Source organism: Poecilia reticulata, chromosome 23, assembly GCF_904066995.2.
Source record: "Poecilia reticulata chromosome 23, P_reticulata-male-v2, whole genome shotgun sequence".
NCBI lineage: Eukaryota > Metazoa > Chordata > Actinopteri > Cyprinodontiformes > Poeciliidae > Poecilia > Poecilia reticulata.
This window is the reverse complement of record NC_088852.1, coordinates 10,652,778-10,670,289: the sequence shown is the minus strand read 5'-3', so window position 1 is coordinate 10,670,289 and position 17,512 is coordinate 10,652,778. Positions and strand designations below refer to the sequence as shown.

The 17,512-nt window shown below is 39.5% G+C and overlaps 2 protein-coding genes across 7 annotated transcripts in view; one reads left to right on the top strand and one right to left on the bottom strand.

Moving 5' to 3' along the window:
- The window catches only part of ccdc146 (coiled-coil domain containing 146), a 73,946-nt gene that overhangs the window by 55,817 nt on the left and 617 nt on the right, over positions 1-17,512 (top strand). For 2 of the 5 annotated variants that reach the window (XR_532743.3, XR_014086136.1), the window contains exons 25-26: positions 15,987-16,039; positions 16,139-16,341. Coding sequence is in view for 3 of the 5 variants with exons in the window: in XM_081604211.1 (XP_081460337.1) it covers positions 5,791-6,100; positions 6,329-6,447 (429 nt within the window). In the remaining 2 variants the exon portion in view is untranslated. Of the gene's footprint in view, positions 1-5,790; positions 6,101-6,328; positions 6,571-15,986; positions 16,342-17,512 lie in introns of those variants that run through there. The other 3 variants (XM_081604211.1, XM_081604212.1, XM_081604213.1) reach the window with 2 other exon arrangements.
- gsap (gamma-secretase activating protein) overlaps positions 501-17,512 on the bottom strand; it is a 30,595-nt gene continuing 13,583 nt past the window's right edge. Inside the window, exons 23-32 of one of the 2 annotated variants that reach the window (XM_008400973.3) lie at positions 16,606-16,637; positions 14,608-14,669; positions 13,108-13,203; positions 8,633-8,703; positions 8,366-8,460; positions 7,835-7,954; positions 3,448-3,509; positions 1,640-1,744; positions 1,314-1,410; positions 501-1,215 (exon numbers count right to left, since the gene is read on the bottom strand). In XM_008400973.3, the coding sequence (XP_008399195.1) occupies positions 1,115-1,215; positions 1,314-1,410; positions 1,640-1,744; positions 3,448-3,509; positions 7,835-7,954; positions 8,366-8,460; positions 8,633-8,703; positions 13,108-13,203; positions 14,608-14,669; positions 16,606-16,637 (841 nt within the window). In that variant the 3' untranslated portion in view covers positions 501-1,114. The remainder of the gene's footprint in view (positions 1,216-1,313; positions 1,411-1,639; positions 1,745-3,447; positions 3,510-7,834; positions 7,955-8,365; positions 8,461-8,632; positions 8,704-13,107; positions 13,204-14,607; positions 14,670-16,605; positions 16,638-17,512) is intronic. The other variant, XM_081604214.1, reaches the window with a different exon arrangement.

Genomic DNA, 17,512 nt, shown 5'->3' with positions numbered 1-17,512 from the left:
GGTCTTGATTTAGATTTAGATAAAAAAGCTTCATAAAGCTTGATTTCATAAAGCTTGACTTTTTCGTTTTGTTGATTTGAATATTGTTGAATTTATTTTAATATTAAACTTAAGACTACCATTCTAATTTATTCCAGTGAATAAAAAAAAACACTTGCACTCTAAATAGTTTCATTGCACACATAGTGATCAGTTTCAAGCCTTTATTTTGATAACTTTTGATGTCATCAGAGCACTAGCTGATAACATGCCTGCATTTACTTCAAAGCCCCTCTGAGACAAGCGGGCATTAATGTGGCTCGTCCAGCGTTTTCTCTTGCCCTTTTTCTTCCACTCAACTTTCCATTCATGTGCTCGGATACAACCAGCTTCTTTATTGATAACAATGGATTTTCAATGGATAACAATGGATAACGTGTCAGTGGACAACTGTCAAGAGAGCAGACTTCCCGGTGTGTTTGTCGGATTATCCCGCATCGTAATCAAAAATCAGACATGCATAAAGTGCTAAAAAGATTTTATTGTGAAATGTATATATATTTTTGATTCATGTGTTTTACATAGACACCCTGTACTCCAGCAGTGTACTGTTAGAATAAACGGTAAGACAGAAATTTGGATTAAGACAGTTCAGCTGATAACGAAAAAAGTTGAGCTTTTAATAATATTTGGATTTTAAAAATATATTCTCAATCATACATTTTTTTGGTATTGCCCTCACTGTAAGCCATAATAAAGTGATTAGAAATAAATAGTTGAATTGTGTGTGTGTCTATATACACTTTTTAAATGGAATTGAAATAATTTAACTTTACAATTATATTCTGAAGTATTAAGATGCATCTTTGTTGCAGTTCTTTCTTTTGTGAATTGCACTAAGATGTTCCCTATAATCCCTCTGTTCCCCGCAATAATTTTTCATTTAACAGCGCGATCCTGTTCATGACTTCTCCACTCGACTCTCATTTTCCAACATCAATCCATTTCATGCCTTCAAGGCCCAGTTAGACATTTACTCTTCCTTAAACCGATTTTCCTCCTCATCTATTTTTCTTTCTCTCTCTCTTGCTCTCTCTCCATCCGTCTCGCATCCTTCGTCGCCCTTCCAGCCGCTTCATTTTTCCTCAAAGCCCAGCTGGATCAGCGTCTGCATCAGAGCCGACTCCTCCACAAACCTGGCATCCACGTTTTCCTTCTCCTCGAAAGGGTTCAGAGCTGTTCAGGAGTTAAGACGGGAATAAATGACATCTTCACTTCCTGTTCCTAAAGCTTCTTTAAAGGCCTTTCCTGCAGGATATAGAGGTATACTCTACCTTGTGACTCGATATCAGAGAGCATTTTTGCCAGATAGGTTAGAGGAAGAAACTCGGGTCTGAAGCTGGGTTTCTCTCGCCCAGCAAATACAAATCCCTGAGGAGAAAGATTAAAAGAAAAAAAAAAAAAATATATATATATATATATATATATATATATATAGAAGTTTTTTTCGTAAGATACAAATTCAGACATATCAGCAGCACCTGAGAAAATTCCCCTAAACTGGTCTTACAGATAAAATTGGCTCCTGATATGTCACTAGCGTATACTCCGCTATGAGACATTCTACAGGAAATGCATCACACAGTTTTTTCCATGTTACCTTATTCTTGCTGTGTTTCTCCAGCAGCGTCTTGACATAATCTCTGGAGATTGAGGCTGAGCTGACAGGATGATCCCACATATGGTAGATCCTTTGCTCCATAGGCTACACACACACATACACAGAAAACACTTTACATTTTAGGCATGTAGCTCACACTTTCTACAGAAACGGAGGGAGAAAGAGAGATTCCCTGAAGGCTGTGAACAGCTGTCCCTTTCTATTCCACCAAATGGAAAGCGGCAGCATTATCGAAGGGTGGACTGCTAATGAGGGGTCTTGGGGAATTTGTACTATTTTTAGGGTTTCAAAAAAAAAAAAGGCACAACAGTCATAAATCACACAAAAAAAGGGGGAACTACAGTGGGATGATTACTTATTCTTCTTCAGTACACTAGCAAAAACTTTTAACAAAAAGTTATCCAATTAACTCAAATGTATTCATTTTCAGCTCTTGCACTTTTAACATTTGATTTTCTCATCAAGTTTTAGAACATTATTTTGTTACCAAGTTTAATAACGTTTAGTTAAATATTGCACAACTGCCAAATTTAACAAAGTATGTAACCAGCTGCATTGTTTATATTACTAAAGTTTTTTTTCTTCTATTTGTTACACAATTGATTTTTCCTCTTTTGGTTAAAACTGTACTTTTCACAATACACACAAACAAGTAGGCAACATCACAAGAAGGCTACATAAAATTTTCATTGTCTTTTAGATTTTTAAAGTAAGCCTCTACCCATAAATTTTTGAAGTTAGAACAGGTCTGTCTCTACAGTGCATTGTTTTGTATTTTGAGTACCAAACTTGTTCTGGTTTACATTATCCATTCACTCCAGTCGTTTTGCCCAAGTGCCTTTCCTGGTCCCCTAACAGCTGTTTCTCATTAGTTAATCAGTACACCTGCTACTGATTCAATAATCACACTTCTCTAATGACATAAAGCTTTTTGAGTTTAGGTCTAATTTGGTTGCCTTTGATCTACTTTGACTCTTCCTTACCACCATTATATCGACCATTGTCAGAGCTAAAGCCCACCTTGTTGTAAATATCCAAACACCGTTTCAAAACTAATTTGACCCTCGTCAAAAGTTACATGTTTCAGTGATTTTATTCATTCATTTCTATCATTCAGCTGTTGCGAAGTCCTTTTAGTCTGAGGTTGCAAATAGCTAAGTTCACTAAGTTGCTAACCTCTTTCTTGCATATTTCGTCACTTTTGCCGGTAGTAGAACTTAATGGTTCAGTCAGTTTGACCTTTTTTAAAAAAAAAAAAAAAAGTTAAACACATTTGTATTGGACATTGTATTAGCTGGCTGAGTTTCTCACAGTGCAAAACCTCTACAGTGGAGAAATAAATGCCTCCTCCTTTGCCTCAGATGTGTGAGGCTGTGTCTGAGTTTCTGCTGCCTACCAAACTCACTCAACAAAAGTCTGATGGACAGGAAATGCACCAGAGATGCAAAACACTCGACATTCCTCCAATCACGTTGCGGATGAAACGCGCAAACACACGCGCGCGCGCACACACACAGAAGCACATGGAAGTTACACAAGAGTCTGAGCACCCAGAGTCACCTCATGCTCCAGAAAGCCTTTCTCAGTCTGAACACCAAGTGGTTACACAAATATTATGAGACATGCTTGAGGAAAACGAGGTCTTGGTTAATTGAAGTTAGTTTGGGAGAAAGAAACTCTTATCAACTTCCTGTTTAGAGTCTTTATTCTGAACATAGTTTGATTAGTTTAGTTACTTTCTAAACTGATCAAAAATCTTAATGATTGATTTGGTCACACATCAGTACCTTGGGAAGTCTCTTAAGTACGCCGAACTTCAGTCGCTCGTTGGCTTCACTGTTGTCCAAATCTAAACGAAAAGGAAATTATTTATGAATTTATTCATAATCCAAGATCCCGTTGACATATAAAATCACAAACATTGAAAAGAAAAAAAAACGTAGCTAAAATTAAACAGGTTAAAGATTTAAAATGACTCAAATTTTAATCCAATATGAAAACACCCATGTATAATGTAGGTAGTGCTGATGTTTTCTTTTCTACAGTAAATAAGTTCTGGGAGAAATTATGTCTAAAGACGTTTCAGGACCACTTGAATGAAATCAAGTCTTTTGACTTTCGGAGCTGAGTCAAAAAGTAAAGAAAAGTAAAGTGCTGTTGTGTTTTCTACGTCGATATAATTTGTAACCTATCTGTCCTGTTGCTATGGCAAGACTCAAACACAGTAAGAATTGTAATCTGAGGGAAACCACTTTCGTTGGTCGTACATAATTCAAATACTTGAATTATTAACTGTCTGGAAATCGGACTTGAATTATTTAAATTGCATAAAATAACGGAAACACGGCCACCGATGTCCCATCTGAAGACGACCCTGCAATGAAAGCACAAATGATAACTAATATTCCTTAAACATTCTCACTGCAGGAATTTGTCACAACTGCATTGCCTTCTCCTTTTCAACCTGCCGGCAACGAGACTTTTTGTTTCATCTCAAATTATGTAAAATATGGGGGAAAATAAATCAAAGTAGTTCGAGGTCTGCGCCCAGCCTCAAGGAAGACCCGTCCTCTGGGGTTATTCCTGGTGATTAGAAGTAGAAGGATCACACCTGAACAACCAATTACCAGAAAGTAAATGGTGGATCCAATTGATACACGGATATCTGATTAATCCCAGAGGAACGTTGAAGCACAGGAGCCCCGAAGACTTCAAAGTCTTCAAGTGATGCACTAGTGCGGACGACGAATTTCGCAAGGACGACAAAAACAGAGCAACTCTTTTTAAATTATACCACTTCTTAAAATTACAACACGAAACAGGACAAAAAACCAACAAATGAACGAATGAGAAAGAAGTTACTGTTAGTCTGAAAAGGGTTACAAAGGCTGTTCGAAGGTTTTGGCACTACAATGAGGTTGCACTATTTAACTAACAGCAACACTCGCCAGAATGTAGTGAAAGTTTAATGGGAAATGCTCGGCTTTTGGGAATGTCTGCTGCTTTTCAGTGTTTATGCGACAGAACATACTGTGTACTGTTATAGTCTGAATTGCGCATAGTGTGGCTAAGTGGAGGGCATCAGGTGCAACAGCTTTTAAAGCTGTTGCACATTGCTTCATCAGCTGGTAGGCATCAAAGTTTGGCAAAAGAAAACAGGAAGACTCACAAATATAATTTAACTCGAGTTAAAGTTCTGGATCAGGTTGGTGAATGATACGTAAACAAGTGTGCACAAAAAGGGATTTAATTTAATAGTTTTTAGTTTTCTTAAATATGTATATCTTACAGCGTGCCTTTCAACAAGACCTGCTTTTGTGGTCATCTGCTTAGATGGGTCTCTTGGTTTTCAGAGGAAATTCAAAAAGTAGAATAAGCCAGGTGGCTGTGGTTGACCGAAGCATCAACAGGTGTTTAGAGTGTCAACAAGAGAAAAACCTGCTGATGTGAAAGTACAAGTTTTAGTAAACTGACAAACTGAATGAAACGGAAATATCTCAGCAACACCTGTAAGTTTTCTTCATACTGAGATTAAACCACAATAAGACAACAGTCAGAAGTCGTGCAAACATGAAGACACCAGAAACTTAGACATTTAAAAACTTGTAAAGATCTCCTCGCTGTTGAGCATCTCACCATCTTTCTGAAAGAACAGCTCTCAACTGGACAACGACGATAACATACTCCCCCAGATTAGGTATTGTTGGCTTCTAACGTCAAAGGTAACAACTTGGGAACGATGAAAAGACGATTTCAACATGACTATTTGTACCTGAGGTACCAGTATCATCACCTGAAGCTCGTTCTAGTTCTAAAGAAAACCTTCGGTGTTGTGACAGTAAAGTAATTCTGTGTCTTTTGCAAACTGTGGTTGCATAACCAAAGTTAAGCCCCTGTAATCAATAATGCTGTCATGAATTACATAGCAAGACCACAAACCACTAGTGCGACACCTTCTGCAGAATAAGTTAATGCCCTTCTTAGACGAACGACGCATTCGCTCAACTGTAGCCTGACAACAGACACAGCTCTGTAGCTTCTACCTTTCATTTCTCTTCCACAATGGAATGTGTCACTGAAACCTTCTCTAACGCCAACCACTCCACCTCTGGAACGTCTCTGTTCTTCAGTCATCCGTCGTACGTCGCCGCCGCCGTGATCGCTGTGCTCAGCTGCCTTCTGGGAATCCCGACCAACGTCCTCGTGATCGTGAAACTCAGCAGCCACCTGCGAGGCTCCTCCATGACGAAGCGCCTCATCTTCAACCTGGCTCTGTCGGACCTGCTCTCGCTGTTCTGCTTGGTGATCGCCGGGGCCGTTTTTGCCACCGGGCCCCATTTGGCGCACGGACTGTGTCAGCTTTTCTTTTTCATCTTCTTATTCTGCATCACCTCCAGCTCCAACATCCTGATGCTGATAAGCGTTCAACGTTACTACCAGGTACGCAACTCCAAACTTTACCGTTGTTGGAAAACGGACAACAGGTTGAAGATATTTAGCAGCGCTAACGCGCTGTTACTGCAAAACTAAGAAATAATTATTTTCAGTCTGTCGTACTTGGAGAAATATAGGTAACCACACTGCTTGTACTTCAGAAGATAAGTAAAATAAATGCACCCTGAATATTGTGTGTAAGTAGATATCTAAAGCTTTTTTTTCCCTTCCTAGATTCTTCATCATGCCAAGTGGCAAAAAGTGGCCCGAGCATGGCAGCGGGTTTTACTCTGCGGTGTGTGGATACTCGGGGCCCTGCTGCCTCTCCCACCTGTGCTTTCTCTGACGGATAAGAACAGCGAAGACGCCGACAAGACGTCCTGTAGGAACAAAATGATCACACCGCAAGCCGAGGTGGTCTACGTCGCCGTAGCGATATCGGCTCAACTTGTGGTGCTGGTGTTTTACCTAAAGCTTGTGAGAGGCGTCAGGAAGGTTCAGATGTCTGACAGGAAGAAGCAAAAGATCAACAGGCTGTTCACTCGGATCCTTGCCGTCTCTCTAATAGACTTTTTGCCGTTGTTTGCTCGACTTGTGGCCGTTGCCGCCCATTTTAAGTGTTCAAACACGTTGTCCCAAGTCAGCAGGAATCTGACGTCTATCGAGTGTTTGTACTTTTTAAACCACTGCCTGAACCCCCTGCTGTATTTCTTTGCTTCTCGGCATCAGCTAAGAGACAGAGAGAAAAAGAGAAAGCTCTTCCTCATGGCTCTTAATGACAGTTCTTAACAAGATCCTTGGATATCTGTGCTGTGCTATTCAACCTTTACACATTTTTAATTTATAAAGAGGTATTAACACTGTTACAAAAAAAAATCCCTGTGGCATATAGATGACTTTTTTGTGGATTTATCTACCTTTTTTTTTTCGGTAAAGACATGTTTTACTATTAAAAATGTTTGAAGGCTGGACATGCATTCTGTATTTTCTTTATTTGCTTATTCCGTGTTTTTCCCAAAAATATCAAATCCCAAAAATAGTTGAACATTAACTTTAAAGTCCCCTTTGCCAGCACTCTAATTGTGAGTTACCTTCGTTTATTCTCCGTTAGAATCAGATTCTGGCTTTTCCGCCACCCGTCACTCATATTTAGGAGACATCTTAAAACGTTATACATTCCTCTGTAAACACTAGAAACTTTAACATTTTTAATTAAGCGGGTCTCTCACAGAGTCAGAATTTGCTAGAGGATTTTTCCTTGTTTAAAGTCGGTCTTTCCTTTCCACTATTGCCACATGCTTGAAGAGCGTAAAAGTCAGTGACTCAATCAGTTTGGCTTCCATAAAATGGAAACATTTTACTAAACTGAACTTGATTGAACTTTGAGTGTGTATTCTGAAGAATCAAACGAGTTTGTCTCTGGTTATTTTCACGCTTCTTTTGAAAATAACCAGAGATCAAATGAGTTCTATGAATGACAAACTGCCTTGGAAGAATTAAATTAAGGTAAGCGAAAATTGTAACTGAACAGTTTGTGTGTCACAAAGATGCAATTTGTTATGGAGCTTCGTCTGACATTGATTGAATGAATACGGCATTAAAAGAAACGCCTTTTTGATAGAACGGAGGACGTTTGCAAATGGAAATCCTTGAAAGAAGCTAACTTCAAAACTGTTCTGAGTACCGCAGGTGATCTACTTTCACCCCCCTCCCCTTAAAAATGCATATTTATACACAAACCTGTCATGAGACGAGACACAAAGGTTTCAGTGAGCTGCAGGAAACCGTGGTCAATGTACTGTAGAAAGGTTTGATGAGGTAGGCAACGAACAGCAAACACAGCAAACAGGGTGTGATAGCCTGGAGAAACAAACCGATGAAATGAGAAAACAATGAAAGGGGGTGGTGGGGGTGAGACTGAAATATTCACAGAGTAAAGCCGACGTCGTGGAACGCATTTCATGCAATGTATTGCGGGCCAAAATTTGTGAAACATCTCCTTCCGAGACCTCATTTTAAAATTAAAGTTTTACTCCTGAGTGACGGAAAAAAAAAAGAAAAAAAAATGAAAGAATTATGTGGCAAACACTGTGAAATTAATTCAAATGAGTGAAAATGCATTCCCGTCCTCCCGGAGCTTCGTCAGCGTTCTGCTAATGCACAATTCTGTCTCGCCTCACTGGGGGGACACGTGTTTTTTTGTTTTTTTCTTTGTGGCTCGCACAAGAAACGGGATTAGAAGAGCAAGTAAAACGGCGATCCGGATTGTACCAGGTGGGAGAGGCAGGCAGAGGCTCTGGGTGCACTCCAGGATCCGAAGCATGAAGTGAAATACGGCCCACTCGGCCGGGCCGCCCTTCGTCGCCCTGGACACCAAATAGCAAATTAAAAAGAAAAAAAAAAAAAAAAGAATTGAGAGGATTATGCAACTTTCACACATGGGAAGGAAACGTGGAAGTCAACAACTTCCACGTGTAAACACAGCAACGCTATTTGAGTCTGTTCAAAGTTTTCAAAAGAGGAAGTTGGACCACTTACAAGCACAACACATGAGGCCCAAGTTTGTACTTCAGCCAGGCTGATTCCAGCATGTGTCTGATGAGCTCCAGCTAAATACAAACACACACACACACACACATTTTAGTGGTTTGACAAAGACATGCTCCATTAGATTTCAATAAAATGTTGCCCTCAGACAAAATCAGTCGCCTGGAAACTTTACAGAACGCCATCATTTTGAACCGACGCCCGCTAACTAAACTTTATGTTTTCAGACAGGTGTTATTTGTATCATTTCTTGATTATTCTGGTCTTGAAGTATCAAACTCAGGTTGAACTCGACAGTCCAGAAAAATATGGTTAATCACAGTTAATTTGTTGTTTAATGATGGGCTTAATTCCTTTTCCCATGTGGGTTGGTTTTAATAGCCTTTATCCCTTCATAAAGGGTATTTTGCATTTACTCAGGTTACTTTTGAAAGCGTTGCACTGAGTAACGCTCACCATGTGAGCTTGTCTCCCCACGCGCCAGCCTCCCGAACAATAACAGGAAGACAGTCTGCCTCATCCACATCCTGAACACCAGTGGGAAACCTGTTCCTTTTGCCAGCGGCAACATCCTCCTGTGACCTTAGGGTGGAAGTTTCAATTAGCTGCTCTTATGTAACAGATGAGCTCCAAAAAAATTAAAAAAAATAAAAGTTTCTCCGGGCCCATTTTCTTCTTTTCACAGCTTTCTCTCCAATTCCCCTACGGAAGTTGAAGTTTTTCAAAAAAAATCATGAGACGTGAACTCACAGCTAGATATTAAGTATTCTGTTGTACTTCACATTTATAGTTATGTGAGTTCTTATACTACATAGAAAAAAGAAGCTAAATGATCACAAATAAAGTTTTTCTTGGAAATACTTTCAGTTCAGTTTATTTTATAATTGTTTTGGAATAAACTGTCATTAATTTCGATTATTTCCACACAAAAAAGATCTGAATTCAAATGTTAGCTTTTTTTTTTTTTTTTTTTTTGACATTCAGTTTGAGATTATGCTTCTGCTATACGAGTTTAATATTATTTGCACATCTTTACCCAAGGTACCAAATAAGTGTGGATGATGCTGTGAGTACAACGCTTGCTGGCATTGATCACAGACAAACTCTCAAGCCATAAAGGAGAAAAAAACATCCCAAGCAGTCGCAGCCTCACAATGAATAAATCTGATTTGACTCTCGGTAATGAATTAAAATCTATGCTAAGCAGTTTGTCTTAAACGGTAAACCTCCTGCGCCAAAATGCACCAACCTTCGCCACAGAACAACTTCTCATTTACAGAAGCCGGGACGTCGCGGCCAGTTTCCTTTTAATTGCATTGCTGTAAAATATGTGTGCAATTTATACTCCGCAATTAGCAGGTTATTCTCTTTCCGAGCTGTTTGTTGCATCTGGGGCGGGAAAATAATAAATATCGGTGACGATAATGTCGAGTGCAGCCGTAATCTATCAGAGCTGAAACTTCTCTGGGTCTTAAAAGCTGTAATCTATTTCAGCCCCCCCCGTCCTCCCCCAATCCTCCTGTGTCAATGCAGCCATTAGTCTAAATAAGCACCAGCAAAAAAGGGGGACATGCTCTTTATTTGTAGAGGAGTACTTTTTTTTTTTTTTAAACCGTGACTCAGCCCGACTGCAGAACAAGCCCCGAAGTTTGTCAACTGTGCTTAAAATAAAGTGACCCCAAAAGGCTGTTTCTGTTTGAATAAGTCTGTCTCCATCTCTCTTCCACTCTGCTGGATAAGCCCAGTAATCACCTCGTGTGTCTGAGCCGGAGCGAGGCCAAAAGCGATTACACAGGTACCTATTTTTGCTCCCGTTCAGCAGGATGTCGAAGGCGCGGGGTTAAAAATCCATGAGCCCTGTCGCAGCAAAGGGAGGATTTCTTCTTCCTCCTCTCTGTTCCTATTTTACCTCCGCAAGACTCAAAACCTGGCACATTCTGCTTTCTATTCAATCCGAGCCTTACCCTTGGCCTGATTTATACCGCCGCATTGATATATGCCGTATGTCTACTTTCAGCACCTCGAAACCATGGAGGGATTTACCTCGGTGGAATATTAAAACCTGACTTTACAGAACCAATGGTCCCGGTGAGACGCAGGACAAAAAGGGTTGGTGTCTCCTTTTCCTTGGTTATGCAAATGAAAGCATCTCCTGCGTTCCATCCATCAAAATAAGAAAACATTAAAAAAAAAAACTTAAAGAGAAGTGCATTTTGCACGGTGTCAAAACACTTCCATTTATTCATTTGTTTTAAATGTAAACCATTTAAGTGTCTTGAGATAAATCCTCTTAATAGCTGTTCGCACCATTACAAATAGCCTTCCACTGAATGTGTGTTGACTCTAAGCTCTCTGATGTTGACTTTAGCGGCTTTGAAGAAACCGCCGCCTCAGAAAATATGCAAATTAAAGCCAAATGTAGAAACCCTGACAGGAAGGTGCCTTGAAAAACTCGCAGGTTCCTCCTCTGCCTTTTTGAGGCTTCATTTATCGGCTGCAGTTCAGCCCAACATCGCGGCATCAAAAGACTGGCAATGTCTGAGATGACATATACTAATGGACTGACTGGAGGACTATACCGCAGTTTCCGCATCGCTCCGCATCCAACTGGGTTCACACCTTTGACATGGCGGCTCACGAAATCACAACTTAGTCCCGTTTCCTGTGACTATTTCTATTATGTGTAGAAATATCTGTGTTTCATTTCCATTTTTCTTCTGTCGTATTTTAAATTGGCTTCTCTTATTTCGGACATCTGCAGTCAGTCAGTGAAGGCTCTTGCGTGAACACATTGATCTATCACATACTCGGTAAAACTCGTCTTTCTCATCAATTAAGCAAAACAAAATTTGTGCTAGGAAAGCATTACATTTTTGAATAAGTATCAAATTTTTTTGTAAAAACACTCTGGTGTGTTTTCATAAACTGTGCACTGTAGATACACATTTTTAGAGATATCCAATGTAGACATTAGAAGTCCACTCCCCGTTGCTGAACACACAAATGACAGTACATCATAAGAGACACATAGAACAAGCAACCAGACACACACACACACACACGTACATGCACACACACTCAAAACTAAAAGTTATTCAGAAAGATTATTGTCAAACTGCAGGAAAACTTATAAACTCTGCAAAAAGTTTGGGATTTGAACCTGTAACTTTAAAACCTTCAATTTAAAAATGCTGACAATTGTTCCACTTAAATAAACCCCTAAAGATAATCCTGTGCTGTGTCTACACATAATGAACATTTCTTTAGTTCAACACATGTAAAATCACAAAGCATAACACTATTTGTAAGACTCTTAACAGTCTTAACACAACTTTTGTTATTAATTTTAAAGCTTAACTCATTTTAAAACACTCTGCGTAACTCTGTTTCATGGTCAGGTGAAAGAACTGAGAGGAACTTACTGCATGCTGAATGTAAAAAAAAAAAAAAAAAAAAAAAGACATTTATATAGTTATATAAAAAATACAATGTACTCTATTTCTCAAATGCCATTGTCTGGTGAAGTCTGAGTCCACAGATGCTAGAAGCACTTTGCATTTCAGGTCCTGGGAAACTCATCCTAAAAATAGAACTTAAAATCCACCTCTAAGGTTCTATATACTTAAAAAATCACCCAGGCTAAGTACGAATCATACAAAATTCATACAGAGTTGCCTAATGTTGCTCTTAAGCTCCTGGTTTTCTCACCTCACTCCCTACTCATTGACCTCTGCCCATGTTTAGACCTTTCTGGCTGTAGGGTATTTGTCAGGCTAAAAGCTCTGGCCACTGGCCACAAGGGAGCCCTGACAAAGCCAAGCTTAAGCCCTGAAAAGTGACTCTGGAAGTGCTTTTGCCTCTGTGACACAATTACTTTTGGTCTACTAGAAGTGTGAACTTATCATACCTTGAATGAATTGTGGTTAGGTTTAGAAAATGACAGACAAAACGTAAGGTAATTACAGGGCATTGTAAAAGTCTTTCCCAACACGGTGACGTTAAACTTCAGTTGATTTTACATTTCATTATAGTGATTGGAAGGGAAATCGGACGTAGCCCTTACATTTTTCTCTTTTCTTTTCATTTTTAAGCTGAAAAGGAATCGCTGAAGCTCAGTGTCTTTAAACGAAGAGTAACTGTGAACAGTAATTTGCACCGGATCGTCATCCAGGATCATTCCGCCTTTAGCTCCCTTACCCCATTAACTCCGACCAGCTTCCTTGACGCTTCTCTATAAAAGCATCTCTACTGTAAAAATTCTAGCCCAGCAGTTTTTCAAAGAGTTTTCTTTTTATTATTATTATTAGTATTAGTTTTGCGCAAACATTTCTGCAAGGGGGGGAATTTGAAATAAATATAACTTCTACTTCAAAACCACTTTATCTTTGGCCATCTCACATGCGCGCACACACCCACCCACACACACACACACACACACACACAAAAAACATGCTCAGTGCATGTACCAGCTTGGCTACATAGTTGACCACCAGCGAGTCGATCTTCTTCTTCCCCAGTTGAGGCAGATATCTGTTGAGATGTTCTCGAAGTTTGTCGACTGTCTGCAAAAAATGCAAGATGCACACACACTCTCATTATTTTTCCAGGAAGTTAAGACATATTTGCATGCTTTATGCAGATATTTGAGAGCACTCGGCTCTGGGGTCAAATAGAGTTCACAATGGAGTTTTCCTTCAATTTCCAAAAGCAAATTCAATGGACGAGAGAGGGGGGGGGGGAGAACCTGTGAACGTGAAAGGACAAAGAGGCTAAAAGAGTCTAAGATGAGGAGGGGGATGTTGGCAGGGGGGGCAAATAAGTTTCAGGAAACGGATTGAAAGGCTGAAGATGATGTAAGTAGGACAAGTAATGGAGGGAATAAATGGAGTGAGATCAGAGGACTGGGTCATCCCAAGAATAGCTTAACTGAACTCTATTAAATTGAAGCTATCTGCTCTTTAAAAAACTATGCTGAGCAGAGGGAAAAGTCAAAGATATGAAATTGTCCATCAAACACAGCACGGTTTAAAAAAAAAAGAAAGGGGGAAAAAAAAAACCCAGCAGGACAAGGACCTTAAGATGCCTCTTTTGTTAGAGTCGATTCATTTGAAGCGTAACAGGAACTTCACTATAACAGATGACTGTAGCGAGGGAAATAACTGGTTGTCAGCATTACACTGTGGATTTTCAGTGATCTATATATCAACCTGTTCTTTTGTAAGGGGGTGAAGCTGCTGCACATTTCTCGTGCCGTCTCCGACACTGGGGAGAAAATTGACACGTTGGGATTCGAATTAACATGTAAAGAACATGAGATAAAAGAAAACAAATGTTGGGATTTAATTTTGTAAATTGAAATATCTTAGTAGTAGCTAAAGCAAATCAATGCCTAATGGAGATATAATCTAAATCAAAAAATAAAATGTCATAAATATTGAAGAATATAGATCTTCTAGCTAAAATAAAAACCCTACCCTACAAAGGATTCACTATTTTTTTTTTCTGAGTCACTAACATTGCTTTAGCGGTTCGCACCCTTGTCATATTAAAATCGGTAGTAAATCACACGAATGCAGCGGCATTATCACGGTGCAATCGCTAATGCTAAACCTTTTTTAAGGTTTAAACGACTGTGCAGCACATTGTCTTTCATCTTAACATTATATCTTTACTCTAATATTTTAAAAGGCAGCCGTTTGCTTCACCACCTCCTCAATTTTCGTTTGATATCGGCGCCAAAAAGAGGAACGGCATTTTTAGAAATGCGTCCCCGGTCGCCTGGTTCCGTCTTCAAAACAGGAAAAGAACTTCCCGAAATATGTATCCTGAAATTTGGAAGTACACCTTTGCCTAAAATAGCATGGTGGCATAATATTTTTACTTCAGGGAGGACTGTTGACGTGTTTTTTTTTTGTTTTTTTTAACATTGCGAGTGCAATCTTGTTGCCCTTGATGGGTTTTCTCACCAGGCCGATGAACGCCCTTTGTTGATGGTCCTCTTCTTGAAAAAGTGGCACCAGCTTTTTATCTACAGAAGGGAAAAAAAATACGCAAATATAAAAATGTGTTTTTGACGTAACTTCTGATGCTGACGCTTATTTGATATTATTGCAAGTAATAAGCTATCAGTAAAAAATTAGTTCGGAGGCGGGGTGGAAGCAATGCCCTTTGGCCAAGTTAATGAGACAAAAGAGATGATGACTTATTAATCAGAAGATTCATTTGGTGTATTTTTAATTAATTTATTTTTTTTTGCTTTAAAGATACATCTCTTAACGTCAGGGATTAGAAGGCAGAAATCCAACTGTGCAAGTCCTTTCATGTTGGTCTCATGAAAGCAGACCATGCTTCATCTACCATGCTTTGGACTTTCTTGCATACACAAATACACACCATCTTTGATCACACACACACAGAAAGCAGGCTTTTTGATGTTGTACCCTGACATGCTACGGCTATATATAGCTCCATCACGGCCAGGCCAACAAGCAAAAGATCCAGTTTAATTTGCAATATGCATGTCTGCGACAGCTACATCAAAATAAATTAGAATGACATAAAATCATAGATTTTTATGACGTTACTCACACTTTGTGCACTAGTAAATGTAGATTAACCCTCTCTTTCCATCAGCTCTTAGAAGTTCCCCTTTCCGTGTCAAAGACATCATGAGAGCATGATTCTGCCACCACAATGCTTAACAATGAGTGGTACATTTAGACTTGTGTAGCACCAGTTTATTCAGAACTTGAGATATTATTTTATGGCATTAATTCGGTTTAAACATCTCCGAAACTTCCTCCCTAACCCATCCGGTCTGTCCGTTGGTCTTCATGATGACCTTTGGGACATTCACATTGCATCGACGCCGTTTTCTCCAAGGCGCCCACTCGGCGTTTACAGACATCGAGTGGGCGCAGTGTCGTCACTTAGACGGTTACCCATTAATCTCGTAGATTTGGAGATCAAGGCCGGTTTGGCAGGATTAGGAATATCTGTGTGAGGGCTCGGCTTAAAACGGACGTGGCAAAGAGAAAACCTGGGGAAGAGAGTTTTCTCTTTGGTGCGTCAAAGAAAGATGCAGAGGACAGCCGGAATAGAAGTCTTCATAAACCAATCTCCTCTATTGAATTTATTATCGACTGTTTTGATGAAATTGCTCGCGATTTAAGAAAGCAGTCCGAGGGGAAATGAGTACGGGGGCTCCAGTAAGTTGAGTGGGGACTGAGTGGGTAAATACAAATTGGAATTTGTTAAGCAGTTACTGTTACATAGTGCTTTAAAAATGTTTGAAATAGAGACTTTAACATGTTAGACTGCTGTTTTTCTCTTTTTCTTTTTCAAGAACATGCCACTTGGATTCCAGATTTATTCAAAACATGGTGCTGTATCACAACTGTAAGGAGAAATCAATAGAGAGTAACTTATTTTAAGAATATTAACAGCATGTCAATCTTTTACATTTATTTGTTTTGTGCCTTTCTCTACACTTTCCAGAGAATCTCCCTGCTTTTGGAAAAGTGCAATTATGTCTTTTTCAAGTGAATCCAGGATGTTGAATCTTCTGTGGCCTTAACAAAAAAACAAAAAAGGGTCCTGCATTAAGGTTGACGTATCGCAGCTGCATTCGAGCTACGAGAGAGGGACAGAAAGCTGGAAGAGAGTGAGGAGAGGAAAAGTACCTTATTCCCCGCTGTTATGTAAGTTTCACATTCTTCCTCATTGTTTCGCTTTATTTATTTCTCTTCTAAATTCCCTCCTTCTCAACTCTCCCCTCCAAAATGAATCGGCCTCAGCGTGAGCTGTCCTCTGGGCACGACGCACTAACGCACTCGCGCAGCGTTTGGCGTTGCATTATGTACGACGTGGGGTTTTGTTGCATCACGCGCCGTGCAAATGTTGCGTTGCCTTCCAGGGGATTTTGTTTGCAAGTGAACGCGAGCGCTCACTTTGGTTTGGCTTACCGAGGCACCAGGTGTCAACCACTGAAAGAACCCTGGAAACAAGAAGAGAGACGCTTGATGAAAAAAACATGACCTCAAGTTGGAATTTCTTTTATTTTCTCAGAACAGTGAAATACGAAGCTGCACTGCCTCAAAAGAAAAAAAAAAAAAAAAAAAAGCTGAAACTATGGAGGTGTAATCCAGTTCAGACATGAGGAAAAAATTTATTAAAGGTTTTTATGTTTTGTTTAATTTTCAGCAAATTTGACATCAATTAGTGCAGCACTGAGGTGTCTGTCCACCAAACTGCTTCATCATTTACAGCCGAGAGTCTAAAGTTACCACAGCATCATATTTGTTGTTTCTACAATAAAATTAGGTGGAAGGAGCAAAATACGTGAAAATATTGAGATGATCTACGACTGGCTGCAAAAATCAACTTTTAACGGAGTACATTTCAGTTTGGGGTTTTACTTGAAGAATTAAAAAGAGGTTGGGATGCACTTCAACAAGGCACAGTATCTTCATATCACTATCCGCAGCCGAGTGAAGCATGTTTATGAGCCAGCAGACAAGAACAGACTGAGGAGCACTTGAACTACATCAGGGATGCATCATTATCCTCTTGTACTTTGCTTTTAGTCAGCACTACATGCATCATGCTGCCGCTTCAAAGACTGTGTGAAGTGCCAAATTGTAAAGGAGCGAGGGAAATGTTCAAGGTTTAAATAATTGGGAGGAAGCAGCAAAGAGTTGGGGGCTGAACTAGAACCGTGCTCTTAATCTTATTGTACTGCTTACTGTACAATGATAATAAATCTAAGTCAAAAACACCGCACCCTTAAAAGAAATCCAGCAACACTACATAAAACAAAAAATAAATAAATTGTGGTGATGGGAAATAAAAGTGGTGGCTGTATATTAAGGT